The 14,526-nt window shown below is 42.3% G+C and overlaps 1 protein-coding gene and 1 long non-coding RNA gene across 6 annotated transcripts in view; one reads left to right on the plus strand and one right to left on the minus strand.

The window, feature by feature from the left end:
- Window positions 1-14,474, minus strand: part of RFX1 (regulatory factor X1) — a 51,913-nt gene extending 37,439 nt beyond the window's left edge. For 2 of the 3 annotated variants that reach the window (XM_081844861.1, XM_081844858.1), the window contains exon 1: window positions 3,218-3,549. In XM_081844861.1, the coding sequence (XP_081700987.1) occupies window positions 3,218-3,503 (286 nt within the window). In that variant the 5' untranslated portion in view covers window positions 3,504-3,549. Of the gene's footprint in view, window positions 1-3,217; window positions 3,550-14,341 lie in introns of those variants that run through there. The other variant, XM_081844859.1, reaches the window with a different exon arrangement.
- LOC309332543 lies at window positions 156-10,752 on the plus strand. 3 transcript variants are annotated; one of them, XR_014152144.1, is made up of 5 exons: window positions 156-520; window positions 1,378-1,471; window positions 3,078-3,174; window positions 8,807-8,934; window positions 10,154-10,752. It is a non-coding gene; the product is annotated as an uncharacterized lncRNA (long non-coding RNA). The 3 variants fall into 3 exon arrangements; XR_014152145.1 differs by lacking the exon at window positions 1,378-1,471 and having other exon boundaries at window positions 9,797-10,752; XR_014152146.1 differs by lacking the exon at window positions 1,378-1,471 and having other exon boundaries at window positions 396-520.
- Window positions 14,475-14,526: the final 52 nt, after the last annotated feature.

Genomic DNA, 14,526 nt, shown 5'->3' on the forward strand with positions numbered 1-14,526 from the left:
CACTTAAGTTCTAAATGCAAATCTTCATTGTTGATGCTGGAGCCAGAAAGAATTCTGCAAAACTCTTTTATCAACTGCAACTCTGTATATACATTCTAATTTATTAACCTACAGGGGTTTTTTTCCCCCTGAAGTGAGGCTACTGACCCTCCTTTATGGATCTGCACCAGAGCCAAGATTAGGAAATGGCTGCTTTTTCTGTTATTAGACCTGTGCAGCCAGCATATCTCTGTTCTGGTTCCTTTACTGGATATATTTTTTAAAATACCTATTAGTCTGTCTTGAAAAGCAGTAGGCTGACCTGCAGAACTTTTGTGGGTGGAGTAGGGCATCTTTTATGCTTTATTTATGGAATTTACAGAATTTTAAAAGGACCTAAATTTTAAAACATTGCCAACATCATGACCTTTTGTGGACTGACAGCTGTGCTTTTCTATGACAACTGAGAAAAGAAAAGAGTGCTGGCAGCTTATAAATGACAACTAAAAAGACAGGAAAAACCATATAATCAGAAAGTCAGGTAAGCAGGGGCTGAAATCCTGATGCAACTTTAAGCATTCCAAATGTTAGCATATTGCGATGGGGGTCCGATATCCAATTATCTTGTTGTTGACATAGGTTTTAAAGTTATACCATGTTACTACAAAATTGTCCAATTTTGTGTGCCCACGTGGAAATCGAAGCTTAGAGGTAAGTTTTTCTGAAAGAGAAGTATGCCGGACTCTGCCATGCCAGTTTGAAATCATTGCCCTTTAGGTCTTTCCAAAATCTTGCTAAAGCAAGATGAGCTGCAACCAAGGTGCCCTAGAAGCTCCTTGCTATTCAAATTCTCTCTTTTTAAAAAAATAATATTTATTAAGATTTCAAAAAAGTTACAATAATAAAAAAGAAAAGAAAAAGAAGAGAAAAATACAAAACACAAAAAGATAAAAAGCAATTAAAAACAAATCAACCTTTCCATATCTTAACTTTCATTTACTTGTTTCCCTGACCTCCTCGCACCTCCCTTTTTTGTATTCTAGTTCAATTAATTATTTCAGCAAATCCTTTCCATTTTTGCTTTTATCCTAATAGTTTATCTTAATATATTATAACTTTACATTCTCACCTGTTAACAATCCATCTTTAAATACTCCTTTATAACATTACTGCTAAAGCCACATAACTTCATTCCAGCATCCTTCTAACATTCCTTAATTTTACAATATTTCTGTAAATAGTCTTTAAATTTCTTCCAATCTTCTTCTACCTACTCTTCTCCCAGGTCTCGGATTCTGCCAGTCATTTCTGCCTCAAATTCTCATTCACACCAACAAATACATTTAAAAGTGCCAGTTAAGGTGTTTTGTCAATTTGTTGATGCATGCTATGTTGCAGATAGTTGAAGATAAGGATGCAGAACTATTGTGCTGAGTGACAGGACCCCCACATACCACTATTACATGCCACCATTTCTTCCAAGGAGCTTGAGGTAGTGTGCATGGTTTCCCCCCCTCCCAGTTCATCCTCACAACAACCCTGTGAGGTAGGTTAGGTTAAAAGATGGTGACTGGCCCAAGGACGCTTAATGAACTTCATGGCTGAGGGGGAATTCAAACCCTGGTCTCCCAGGTCATAGTCCAACACTCTAACCATTACGCCATACTGGCTCTAATAGTCAGTTTGAGAACCCCTGGCTTGGTGCAGATAATAAGCCTAGGAAAGCTGGCATGCACAGTGTTCAGATGGCAAGCCAGTTCAAATTAGGCGTTACGAAGGGTGCAAATAATACTGCATAGCCACAGCCTGAGAAACCAGTAGGAGAACACTTCAATCTCCCAGGACATTCTATACAAGATCTCAAAGTAGCTGTTCTATTACAAAGGAATTTCAGAAATAGACTGGAAAGAGAAGCTGCTGAATTGCAACTTATTACCAAACTTAAAACCATGGAGAGACCTGGTCTGAATAAAGACATTGGATTCTTATCTCATTATACATGACAAAGCCATTTTTCACCTTCTCACCCCTTGCTTTTTCCTGCAAGACCTATTGCAGTCGTTAAGAGTCGTCAACAGGCTCATCACAGCTATCTGCCAATCACCCAATCCCACCACCCTTCTGAGTAATACCCCTCCCCACCTTCTCACTATATAGAAGGGTCTGGTGACTTCTGTTTCAGTGTATCTGAAGAAGTGTGCATGCACACGAAAGCTCATACCAAGAACTAACTTAGTTGGTCTTTAAGGTGCTACTGGAAGGAATTTTTTTATTTTGTTTTGACTATGGCAGACCAACACGGCTACCTATCTGTAGCCTGAGAAGGACCGCTTGAGAAAAGATGTCCTGAACCTATGAACTATTATGGACAAAAATTCATTCAATGTTTGAAAAGCAAAGTTGACAGGTGGAAAGAGCTGCTCATAATGGCTGCCAAAAAAACCCCTAGAAAATAACCTTCCTTTTAAGACCCATCAAACATTGCGCCTGACAATCCTTTTTATGAGCACAAAGAAATAACTTTTTTAAAAAAAACACTAAACCTGACTTTTGAGTTAGGTTTAAGCTAGTAATTAGTTGGAACTATTTTACAAACACATGGATGCATGCACACACACTTACTTGCTCTAAGCTTTCAAGATGGTCTGGGAGATATATTTAAATACAGTTAAAATTGTGCACTCTAAATGGGGGGCTCACACAGAAAGAAGGGCCTATACCGAGCCTATAATGAATAAGTTCCAAAACAAATAAGTAAGTTAATGCCATTTGCACATATCTCTCAGGACTAGACCTGGATTTGCCAAAAAACTACCAAAAGACAACCATCTGTGTTTCCCCACCCCCCAAAGTGCCCACTTAGGATAGGATAAGAAGCAATGGGGTGCAAATCATTCAAAGGCAAATTTAAGGTAGCTATTTGAGGACATTTTCATGGAAGTGTAGAGTTGGAATTATATATATTAAAAAATAAAAGTAGCTCATCAGTCATCATGGTGGGATCTCCATTCTTGACAGTTTTCAAGAGAAGACTGACGAGCTTATGCCTTGTTTGGTTCAAGAGATAGCTGCTGATGGGACTCTCTCCTCTGCCACAGGTGACTGTTTTGTGATAACAGAGTCAGTGGAGGACCCTGGATTTTTCTACAGACTACTTGCCTCCTTTGCAGGCTGTAAAATGCTTCACCCGTTCAGGTACCAGGACACACCCTTTCCCCCTTGCCGCACACATACTTACCCGAAACAGTTACTACTATGTACTGCTGTGGGGCTGGCGTTGGTGTTTGTTGCCCAGTAGGTGGAGCCTGTGTCTGGGGAGGTGGGATTTCCGAGACATACTGTTTTGAAGCAGGCTGTTGCTGCTGCACACTTTGCAATTCTGCCACATATTGTTGCTGAGCTGCTGCCACCACCACAGGTGCTGCTGTGGCCACTGTTGCTGCTGGCTGTTGCTGTGACTGTTGCTGTTGCTGTGACTGTTGTTGCGCTGCCTGTAATTCTGTAACGTACGCCTGTGTTGCCATGCCAACAGTGGGGAAAATGATAATAAATAAGGCTTTTTTTTGCTTCCTTTCGGTGAAGAAAAAAAAAGAGGAAAAACAAATAAAAACAAAAAAGAAGGAAAAATTAATCAATTATAAAGCATTCCAATGACAGAAAATGCTCCCTACAGTTCTGTTCACTGAACACTAACTTAATAACACACCATGCTTAATTTCTAAATGCAGCCAATTACAGAAAACAGTGGCAACAGGTATGCTGCAGAAGATCTGCCTAGAAATCTGGGAGACCAGAGAACACCACTTTGCATTTACTCAAGTATATTCCAAATGGCTGTGCAAGTAGTATTTCACATTCACAACTTTCCGAATTTCAGTATTCTACCAGTAGCAAACAGATTAGCCCATGCCAGATACGAGAAACTGAGGACTGAGTCACAAACTGTACAATCTCCAGGATTATTAAAATATAAAAACACAAAGTTACATAGCATAGTAACAAACAGAAACAATACCCACCCATTCACCTCCAGTTTAAAAGTTCATAGATTGTTTAATTAGTCAAAGGCCTGGTTGAAGAAGAATGTTTTCGCCCGGAGTCTAAAGGTGAATGCACCAGCCAAACCTCCCTGGGAGAATATTCCACATATGGGGAACCACTGCAGAAAAGGCTGATAGTTACAGGGTCTGGGTTGGTTCATGTGGGGAAAGGTGGTCCTTTAAGTATTGCAGCCCTGAGCTACTTAAGGCTTTATAGGTCAAAACTAGCACTTTTAATTAGGACCAGAAACTAATTGGTGGCCAGTGCAGTCGGGTCAGGATTGGTGTTATATAGTCAAATCGTCTCGCCCCTGGCTGCTGAATTCTGCACCAGCTGAAGTTTTCAAAGCGTCTTCAGAGTCAGCCCAACGTATAACACATTGCAGTAATCTAACCTAGAGGTTACCAAAGCACAGACAACAGAAGTTTGCCTATCCCTGTCTAAACAGGGGCATAGCTGGGGCACCAGCCAAAGCTGATGGAAGGCACTCTGAGCCATTGAGGCCACCTGAGCCTCAAGTCACAGCAATGGATTGAGAAGTACCCACAAATTGTGTACCTGCTCCTTCAGAGGCAGTGTAACCCTAATAACAGGACCCAAGAAACAAATGGCAATAGCCCAACACTTGGTAATGAGCAGAGAAGCATCTTATCAAGAAGAACAATGGGCAATTCAAGTGCACCAGGCACTACAATGATCTTCTAACTGGGTATGATGAAAATTAAACATGCAAAGAAAATTAAACATAGAAAAGAAATAGGCTTAATTTATGGAAAAGCATTCCTCTGAATTAGTACTGAACAACCCAAAAAGGGAGGTACATCTGGGCTAAGTCCCCTTACTGACAACAAACTACACCAAATAAGCTGTGCTACTCCTGTCTTTCACTGCCTCCCGCAGTTTGGTCAGACTCATGTTTGTAGCTTCGAGAACACTACAAACATGAGTCTGACCAAACTGCGGGAGGCAGTGAAAGACAGGAGTGCCTGGCGTGCTCTGGTCCATGGGGTCACGAAGAGTCGGACACGACTAAACGACTAAACAACAACAATTTTTATTTTTAGTCATATCTGTTCTTATTATAGTAAAAAGAACACTCAGACCATTCTTATTGCTATGCTTAGGGCTGAAATCAGATGCCCTTTATGTTTTATATCACACCACAGTGGTTTTCAAACTCCTCCAGGAAACTCAGGAATTCTATGGTACGATAAATCAATAAAAACTAGTTTCTCGGGCAAATAGCTGCCCACCACTGCCAATCTTCACTTTCAGTCTGAAGCTTTAGGGGAATGCAAGTGGGTATTTTAAGACACACCTTTGGTTTACATTATTATTTGTTATTCTCGTTTATTAATTTATATACAGTAGTACCTCAGGTTACATACGCTTCAGGTTACATGCGCTTCAGGTTACAGGCTCTGCTAACCCAGAAATATTACCTTGGGTTAAGAACTTTGCTTCAGGATGAGAACAGAAACTGTGCTCCGGCGGCAGCAGGAGGCCCCATTAGCTAAAGTGGTGCTTCAGGTTAAGAACAGTTTCAGGTTAAGAACGGACCTCCGGAATGAATTAAGTACTTAACCTGCGGTACCACTGTATTGCTTATATGCCAAAATATCATCTAAGTGGTTTACAACTATAAAATCAACCCATAATTAAAATAGCAATAAAATTATATTTAATTAAAATATACAATTAAATGAACAATTGAAAAACAGAACAGTTAAAGCAATAAAATCACAATTTCTGCTTAGGGAAATGCTTGCCTAAACAGTTTTTTTCCCCTCAGGAGCTGGCAGAATGCCCACACTGAGGGGTACTCTGGTATTTCAGCAAGGAAGCATTCCAAAACACTTGTGCCACTAGCGGAAAAAGTCTACCCCTATGTTAACATAAGTCAAAATCATCAGGCCATGGCAAAACTGTATTCCACTGGCTGATCATAGTGCCCTTACTGGGTGATGAACAGGAAGGCAGGTTTTTTTTTGTAACCTGGTCCAGAGTTATTTAGGGCTTTCTATGTAAGTAATAAACTGGCTCTGTGGCTAATAGGCGGCCAGGGCAGATTCCTCAGCACCAGCATGCTGAATAAAGAGCAACCCCCAGGCTGCACTATTCTGGATCAGCTGCAAGCGAAGCCCCACACAGAGTGTATTACAATACTCCAGACATGAGGTTGCAAACATATGTGTCACAGTGGCCAAGTTATCCCTGTCCTGGAAAGGATGCAGTTGACACATCAACTGAAGCAGGTGATAGGTGCTCTTCAACACAGAGGCCACCTGAGTCTCTATGGACAAAGATGGTTTCAAAAGCAGGCCTAAACTGATTACCTGTTCTTTCAGAGGGAGCACAACCCTTTCTGGAACAGGCAGGCTTCCCAGTTCTTGGACCTGAAAACCACTTACCCACAGTGTCTCTGTCCTAGCAAGATTCAGCTTCAATTCTAATAATTCTCATCCACTCAAGATGAGTGCATTCAAGAACTGGTTCAACATCCAGGTTCAGTTGACAACAGGATGACTAACCAGTCCTGGCCAGTGTCAGGAACACGTCACACTTTTTAAGGTACACAGCTAACAAGGTAGTGTGTGAATAAAAACAACATGCATGTGCAGAATAATGTATTAGAGAGCCGGTCTATGCAGAAAATGTTCTCTGAAGTGTGTGAATTATTGTTATTACTTTGCATCTTAAGGGTATCTTGACGAGCACAAGAAAAAGTGTATTGTTTTTCAATGGATCCATTAGTGTAGTTGGTGCAAAAGTATACAGTCGTACCTTGGTTGACAAATGCCTTAGCAGTAGAACGTTTTGGCTCCCAAATGCCGCAAACCCAGAAGTGAGTGTTCCAGTTTGCGAACGTTCTTTGGAACCTGAACATCCTGCGGGGCTTCCACATCTTCTGATTGGCTGCAGGAAGCTTCTGCAGCCAATCGGAAGCTGCGCCTTGGAAGTCGAACAGACTTCCAGAACAGATTCCATTCGGCTTCCAAGGTATGACTGTACTAGCTTTCCAGTATCTATCTGTGCCTGGGGGGGGGGGGTCCAAACAAAAAACTGCAGCCTTTGTGGAATGTAAGAAAGAAGACAGTTCCATCTGAATGGTGAACTACTCCTCAAGGTCAATGCCAGAGGCCAGTTGACTTAAAAAACCCAGAAATTGGCATCCTGTACTATAGAAATTGAGGCTGATGCCTCAAGAAATTGCTAGTCCTGGATGACTGCAGGCCAACTCTCACTATTTGTGACATACCTTTACATAGAGAGCCAAGGAAAAACAAGTGCTCCTGCAGTTACGCCTGTAGTGAATCTCTTCAACAGTATACGGTACATTTTCCTTCTTATTGCCATACATCCAGAATTTCCTGGACATAGCCGGAATACAACAGTCGGAAGGAATATCTGGGTGGAAAATGCTGAAATGTCCTGGAAAATCCAGACATATGGCAACCCATGTCGGAAGTCTAGATTTTGCTGAATTTCCTTAAAAATAGCCAAAAACTTCAAATTTCCAAAACAAAAAACTTTTCACTGCTTGAAATATGGCAACCCTATCTTATAGTAATCACTGCCAGCAGGAGACCATTCTTCCTGTGGCCTATTTATTTTCTTCCATGGTACAGACTTTTCCTTGCAACCATAGTGACACAGAGCTGCTCCATCTGCACTTGGCAGAAGGGAGAAGACACTTAGCAGTTCAAACACCAAGACTGAAAATATTGTTCTCTTGAAATGTCCAGCTTGACTGATTCAGCAGACCAGGGAGAAGAGATGGTGGAAGAAGATTGGAAAAAGTTTAAAGTTTATTTATAGAAATAGGGTAAAATTAATGAGTGTTAGAAAAATGTTGGAATGAAATTATATGGCCTTAGTAGAAGTGTTATAAGGAGTTAAGCATAAATATTATAGTATTAATGGAAATAAGGTTAAAATAAGATATTTATATGACAGAAAATAGTGAAAGATGGAAAGGATTTGCTGAAACAATTAATAGAAGTGGAATACAAAAAGGGAGGTGAGAGGAAGTCGATGAAACAAGGGAATGAAAGATAAGGCATTGAAATGGTATGATGTATGTTTTGGACTGCAAGAAGATCAAACCTCTCCATTCTGAAGGAAATCAGCCCTGAGTGCTCACTGGAAGGACAGATTGTGAAGCTGAGGCTCCAATACTTTGGCCACCTCATGAGAAGAGAAGAGAAGACTCCCTGGAAAAGACCCTGATGTTGGGAAAGATGGAGGACACAAGGAGAAGGGGACGACAGAGGACGAGATGGTTGGACAGTGTTCTCGAAGCTACAAACATGAGTCTGACCAAACTGCGGGAGGCAGTGGAAGACAGGAGTGCCTGGCGTGCTCTGGTCCATGGGGTCACAAAGAGTCGGACACGACTAAACAACAACAACATGTTTTTAAATTGTTTTTGTTGTTTTGTTTAGTTTAATGCGTTAATGTTGTGTGGTGTATTGTTTATATATTGTATTGTATTGTTTTTTCTTTCTTTTGTTTTTTCCTTCTTTTTTCTCCTTTTCTTTTTCTTCTTGTTTGTAAGGTTTAAAAGTAATAAATATTTTTTTTTTTTAAAAAAAAAAAAAGCTTGACTGATTCAGCATTGCTCCTGGAGATGCAGTGGACTTGGTGCTGCAATGAGATCCAGGTCAGGGCAGCTGCCACTGCAAGGGATCATTTCTTTTTAGTGGGTGATCTGGCCTCCTCTGGAATTGAAAGTGTAGCATGTATGTAACAAAATGAGAATTTTGCCTGTTTATTTTTACACAAGGATTGGGAGCCCAGTTTAAAATGTGTTCTTCAATGGACTCTAGTTGGAACATGGTATGAAAAATATGACTCAGACTTGTAAGCAGCCACCTGTGTGGGCCCCTGCAATGATTATTCCTAGATAACCAGGTAAGGAAGCTTTTGTAAAATAATGAAACTCAATTTTCCTCACTCCCATCCAGCTAGTTATAATATGGGGAAAAGAAACTGCTGTGCACTTAACTGTATGGGCAAAGTGGCTGTCTTATTAGCACTGGTATTTCCAGCAGCAGAAAGCAGGGTGAGGCAGCAGTACTCATCAGACCTCGTCACTCACATTGATGCTGGATACTGGGGCAGACAAGGGAAAGGCAAGATGGCAGTGAGGTCAGTGTAGTGCAAACCCACCAGCAGGAGCATAGGATTTCACCACACTTACCTCATCACAGCAGCCACACAGGCAACCAGAAGTCAGGTGAAGTGAGAAATCACTTCGCCTCTCTGTCTGCTACTAGTTATTTATGGCTTCAAGTCTTGCCTCTGAGCTGTCAAGTTTCCAAGAATCTACTGGTGAAAACTGTAAGGTCTGGGATAAAGCTGCCTTCCTCAATTTTTCTATCCTCAATTAAATGTGCAAAACAATCTTAATATTATTTTGAGTTACAGAGTTTGGCAACCTGTTGGCTATGTACATCTGAAGCTGACTTATTTTGAGTCAGACCACTAGTCCCCTGTAGCCCAGGACTATCTACTCTGAGCGACAGCAGCTCTCTAATACCACTACGTTTTTCATAGTTCTATACTTAAATCCAAACTCTTTCTTCTGGCATGCTATGAAAGTAGTGCAAGTAAAATGTCAATACTCATTCAATTCTAAGTATATTTTGTTCAGCCCTGTAGAGGGCTGATGCCTAAAACCATGATGGAGGCTGCTGGGAATCTGACCAAGTTTTTTCAGTCCTAGTTCCAAACAAGTATTCGACTTTTCTCCCCTTTGGAAATGTGCTGGTAGCTAGACGTTACCTTCTTGCCAATGGAGTCAAGAGAGACAGGATCATGTCATCCACAGCGCAATTCTCTGCTTAAGCTACATTCCAAAGGTTCCAGTACACTCGGTCACTCCTTTTGGAACAAGCCAAACTTGGAAACGACCCGGCTGTTTTTAGATTCAGAGAGTCACAGCGAAGAACAACTGGGCCTGATCCCAATCAGAATTATGTACTCAAGTCTCTCACTGGCAGACACGGTCCATTATATTTTAAGCGCAAACTCTCGGCAAGTCGCTAGCTTCAGAGGCTCTGCTGACTCTTGCTTCTCACATTAACCATGTTCTCCTTTTCATAAAACAAGCAACTATTCCTATCCACAGAACTCCACAAACAGGAGGGGGAACAGGAAGTAATCTCTGGCCTGCAGCTGATGGTATCATTATACAAAAAGAGAGGGGAAGCAATCCTGCACTGACTGTCAAACATGACTTGGCAACAGAGTAACCATATCTATGTCACTTGTTGGATTCACGTCTTGAATTGCAGCCATCTCTGAGAAGGAACACAGATGTCTGAATGCAGACAACATTCTTATTTCTTTAGGGCTTAAGAAGAAACCAGGGGCATTGCATCCCATTTCGCTGCTGGAGGTGAAACGGGAAATGCCCCCCTGCCCTGCTGCTGTCCCCCATCACCCACCCCACCACCTCCACCACTTGCATTGGTGCCAATTTCACAGAATTTCACAGAATTTTCATGAGAGCTTGTATGCTCCAGAAGATCTCATGAGATCTCACTGAAAATACTGCTTCTCAAGCAGCAGCAGCAGGGTAGATAATTAAACTGAAAGGTTTAGTCTTGCTGTATATGACACAAATGTTCAAAAGGGCTCAAAAGGGTCTCCGTCCAAAGCAAGGAATGACATTATTCTAGACAGAGAGCTTTTCGGAAATGTTTTTGGCATAATCCACTGGGGGGGGGGAGAAATCACACAAACTCCAACTGAATGAACAGGAGCTGTGCAAGACCACAGGTAACCAATACATTTGGCACTGCTGCTGACGGAGGATTATTTCCAGGGCCTAGGTCAGGCATAGGCAAACTCAGCCCTCCAGCTGTTTTTTCTGCCTACAACTCCCATGATCCCTAGCTAACAGGACCAGTGCTCTGGGATGATGGGAACTGTAGTCCCAAAACATCTGGAGGGCCGAGTTTGCCTATGCCTGCCCTAGGTTCTATGTGGATTTTTAGCTGGTTGACTGACTGAACCCAAAGAGTGCTCACCAATGGTTTCTCGTCATTCCAGGGGAAAAGTGACAAGTGCGGTGCTGCAGGATGCTGTCCTGGGCCTGTTGTTGTTCAGTATCTTTATAAATAACTTGGATGAAGGCATAGAGGGGATGCTCACCAAATTTGCAAAACACACCACACTAGGAATTTTCTGTTGCCTCAGAGAGTGTTTTTGTTGACTAAATCCAAGCAAAATAGCTTAAAACTTTGAAACGGAAAAGCTTGCCAAATATTTATTTGCAACTGACATCCATTTATTGTTATTAATGAACTCATCAAAGAGAAAATAAAGCACTAGGAAAATTTCTGCATCACATCACTGACTTATTTGGAAGCAAATATCACTAAAAGCAAGTAGGTTTACTGTCAAGTAGAAGTGCTTAAAATTGGGCTGAATTTGAAACAGAAAATTTTTGGTTTTTAGGGAAGGCTCTCTTAGAGCACAAACTAGAACTCCTCAGCTGTGGAATTAGTGACCTTCCAAGGCAGAATGGGCACCCCTACTGATAGGGTTGCCAACTGATCAAAAAGTATGAACTGCTCTTGTGCCAACAGTGGCTTGTACACATATCTGCAGGTTAAGTTTCCCATGACATAGAGATAAGCATTATCACCACCTAATGCCTACATCTCCGGCTGTTGTTAAAGATACAGTTGAAAAGCTGGTAACATTCCCTAGGGACAAGAGAAAGGTTAGGGATGAAAAAGGCTGTCACTGTGTTCTCCTTGCATTCTTAGTAGTTTGTCTTGTTTTTGAGATACTGCACAACGTTGCATTATCACCATTATCATATGCCTTCTCATGTAGAGAATTTTAAATTCCTGTACTGAAACGTATACAGATATTATAGGCCAGGAGCCAAGGCAAACATACATCACTGGAAAATGGAGACAGAAAGTTAAAATCCATTCCCAGCTTACCTGAACTAGTGCCAAAATAAGCACATTTTTCCAGGCACAATGAGTATTTATCCATATTTTCCTGAATTGTCTCACTTTTGTTGGCAGGATGCTGTCTGAAAGTATTCCAGAGTCTACTCTTGGCCTAAGGAATACAGTTGCTGTATACTAAAACTTATCTCCTTCCCAATACAATAACGGAATAGTATTTAAATCACACTAGTATCTGGGCAACAGTGCATCATGCCCTATAGTCAGAAGAATACAATTATCAGATTCTTTAATATATCAGCACACTGTCTTAGGCCTCCAAAATTTTGCCTTCACCACTTAATGGAAGGAAGGAATCAATCAATTAGGAGCTAAAGTTAAAGCTGTGTGCTATGGCTGTCCTGGCTGCAGCTTCCACGTGACAGCCCTGCCCACACGGCATAAATTCCATCTTTTCTGTGATGCAACCACATGTTTGGATGGAGCTACAACCTGGGCTGTCATATAACTGACTCGCTGTAATTTCTGTCCCTGCAGCAGCTGCTATGAGCAAGTAACAATGTGCTTTTCAGCTGCTGGTTTTCGGCTGTTAGTTGAACTCCAGATAAAAGAGCGTTTTGATGGCATATAATTAATACAATTTGGGACACAGGGGGGATGGAACAATTCTCATATATACCCAAGTCACATCATCTAGTAAATATAATGTATCCTTTAGCATGTAAACAATTGGGCTACAGGCCTAAATGGCCTGTAACAGGAAGAACCATAAGTCAAGTTCAATATTATAATCCTGTCCAAAAGAAAGGATCAGGAAAAGTAGATACTGCAGCTTCAGCTTCTCCCACCCTCAACAACCCATTAGTTGCTCTTCGGGGGATACAGGACAAATGCCCAAAGAGGACAAATACATGTTTATTATTTTTAAATTTCTGCTCTGCTTTTTCATATAAACAACACAAGGCAGCGAAAAGGTTCACTATTTTAAGTAGCCTCTGGATGATGAGAATATATCAGTTCCAAACATTCCATAAACCTGGATGGGAACAAGCCCTATGCTGATGCACTTCCTTGTCCCCTCTGACACACACTGCAATTACCGTATTTTTCGCTCTATAAGACGCACCAGACCACAAGATGCACCTAGTTTTTGGAGGAAAACAAGAAAAAAAATATTCTGAATCTCAGAAGCCAGAACAGCAAGAGGGATCAAAAGCAGCAATCCCTCTTGCTGTTCTGGCTTCTGGGATAGCTGTGCAGCCTGCATTCGCTCCATAAGACGCACACACATTTCCCCTTACTTTTTAGGAGGGAAAAGGTGAGTCTTATAGAGCAAAAAATACGGTAGTTCCCAATTGCATCTGAATCAGGAAGTTATGGTGTGCTCTTGCTCTTGCCCTCCCAACCAGGACTGACCAAGCCAGGTAGAAATTTATTAAAAGTGCTTGTTTGAAGTAGCAACAAGTCTGTTTATTGTGAACCAGCACAAATAAGACCATTAATGCCTACCCACACTCAGACTATGATCCCTTAATGGGAGATGCCATCGACTGAACCTAAGAACTTCTGCATAGAAAGCAGATCCTTTCTCTGTACTGAGATACAGCCTTCCAGCCCTTTAATATGGGTCAAATATAAGTAACTGACTCATAACTGGGGAGGCCACTGGTATATCTTTAGGTCAGTACTAACCATCGCCTAACTGTAGCTCTCTAAGGCCTCAGGCAGTCAATATTTCAGAAGCTTGAGGTTCTTTTTAAATTAGAATTTGAATCCTGAACCTTCAGAATCGCTTTATCTACTAACCTATGGGCTCTTCCCATAAAAATCTCACTTATGGAGTCACTATGACATCATAAAAAATAAAAAAATAAAAGACTCAGAATTCTGTGCTGTTACTACTACCCATTGATGTTTAACCACGAAGGGAGGCAGTGATTTTTTAATTATTATTCATTTATTACTGCTGTGCGACGTCACAATCATTTTTAACCAAACAGGAAAAAAACACTACTCCACTTGACGTCACTGCGACGCCATGACGCGTCCGTGAGTCACTGTTTTTCTCTCCGTGTCTATGAGGGAGCAGTCGACGCCCGCCTCCCCGTAAACTCGATTGGCTAATCTCAGGGCCTCAGCCGGCGCCTATTGGTTCGCCCGCCCACCAATCACTGCGGAGCGCCGAAGCCCCGCCTGTCAGGGCCTGGGCCCTTTCCCGACAAGCCCTGCTTGGAGTGGCCGCCGCCGCGGGGGCCAAAGCTCGGAGAAAAGCCGCCGCTCGCTCGCTTCACCCTCCTCGGCTGCCTCGGGGAGTCAAGCGGGAGCCGCAGGCCCCGCCATTTTGCAGCGGGGGGAGGGGGGAGGAGGGGAAACGGACTCGGACCCACCTGGACCGTCCCGGCCCCGCGAGGCCGCGTCCCCTCAGGGGGAGGGCGGGGACGGAGTCGCGGCTGTCGTGCCCTTTCTCGATTTTGGCGGGAATCGCGCTGAGGAAGAGAGGGTGGGCGGTTGTTGTTGTTGTTGCCGGGTTTCCTGGTCGCCACGACTACGGTGGCTATGGCGCCCTCCGTGT

Source organism: Podarcis erhardii, assembly GCF_964252035.2.
Source record: "Podarcis erhardii genome assembly, chromosome: 17".
NCBI lineage: Eukaryota > Metazoa > Chordata > Lepidosauria > Squamata > Lacertidae > Podarcis > Podarcis erhardii.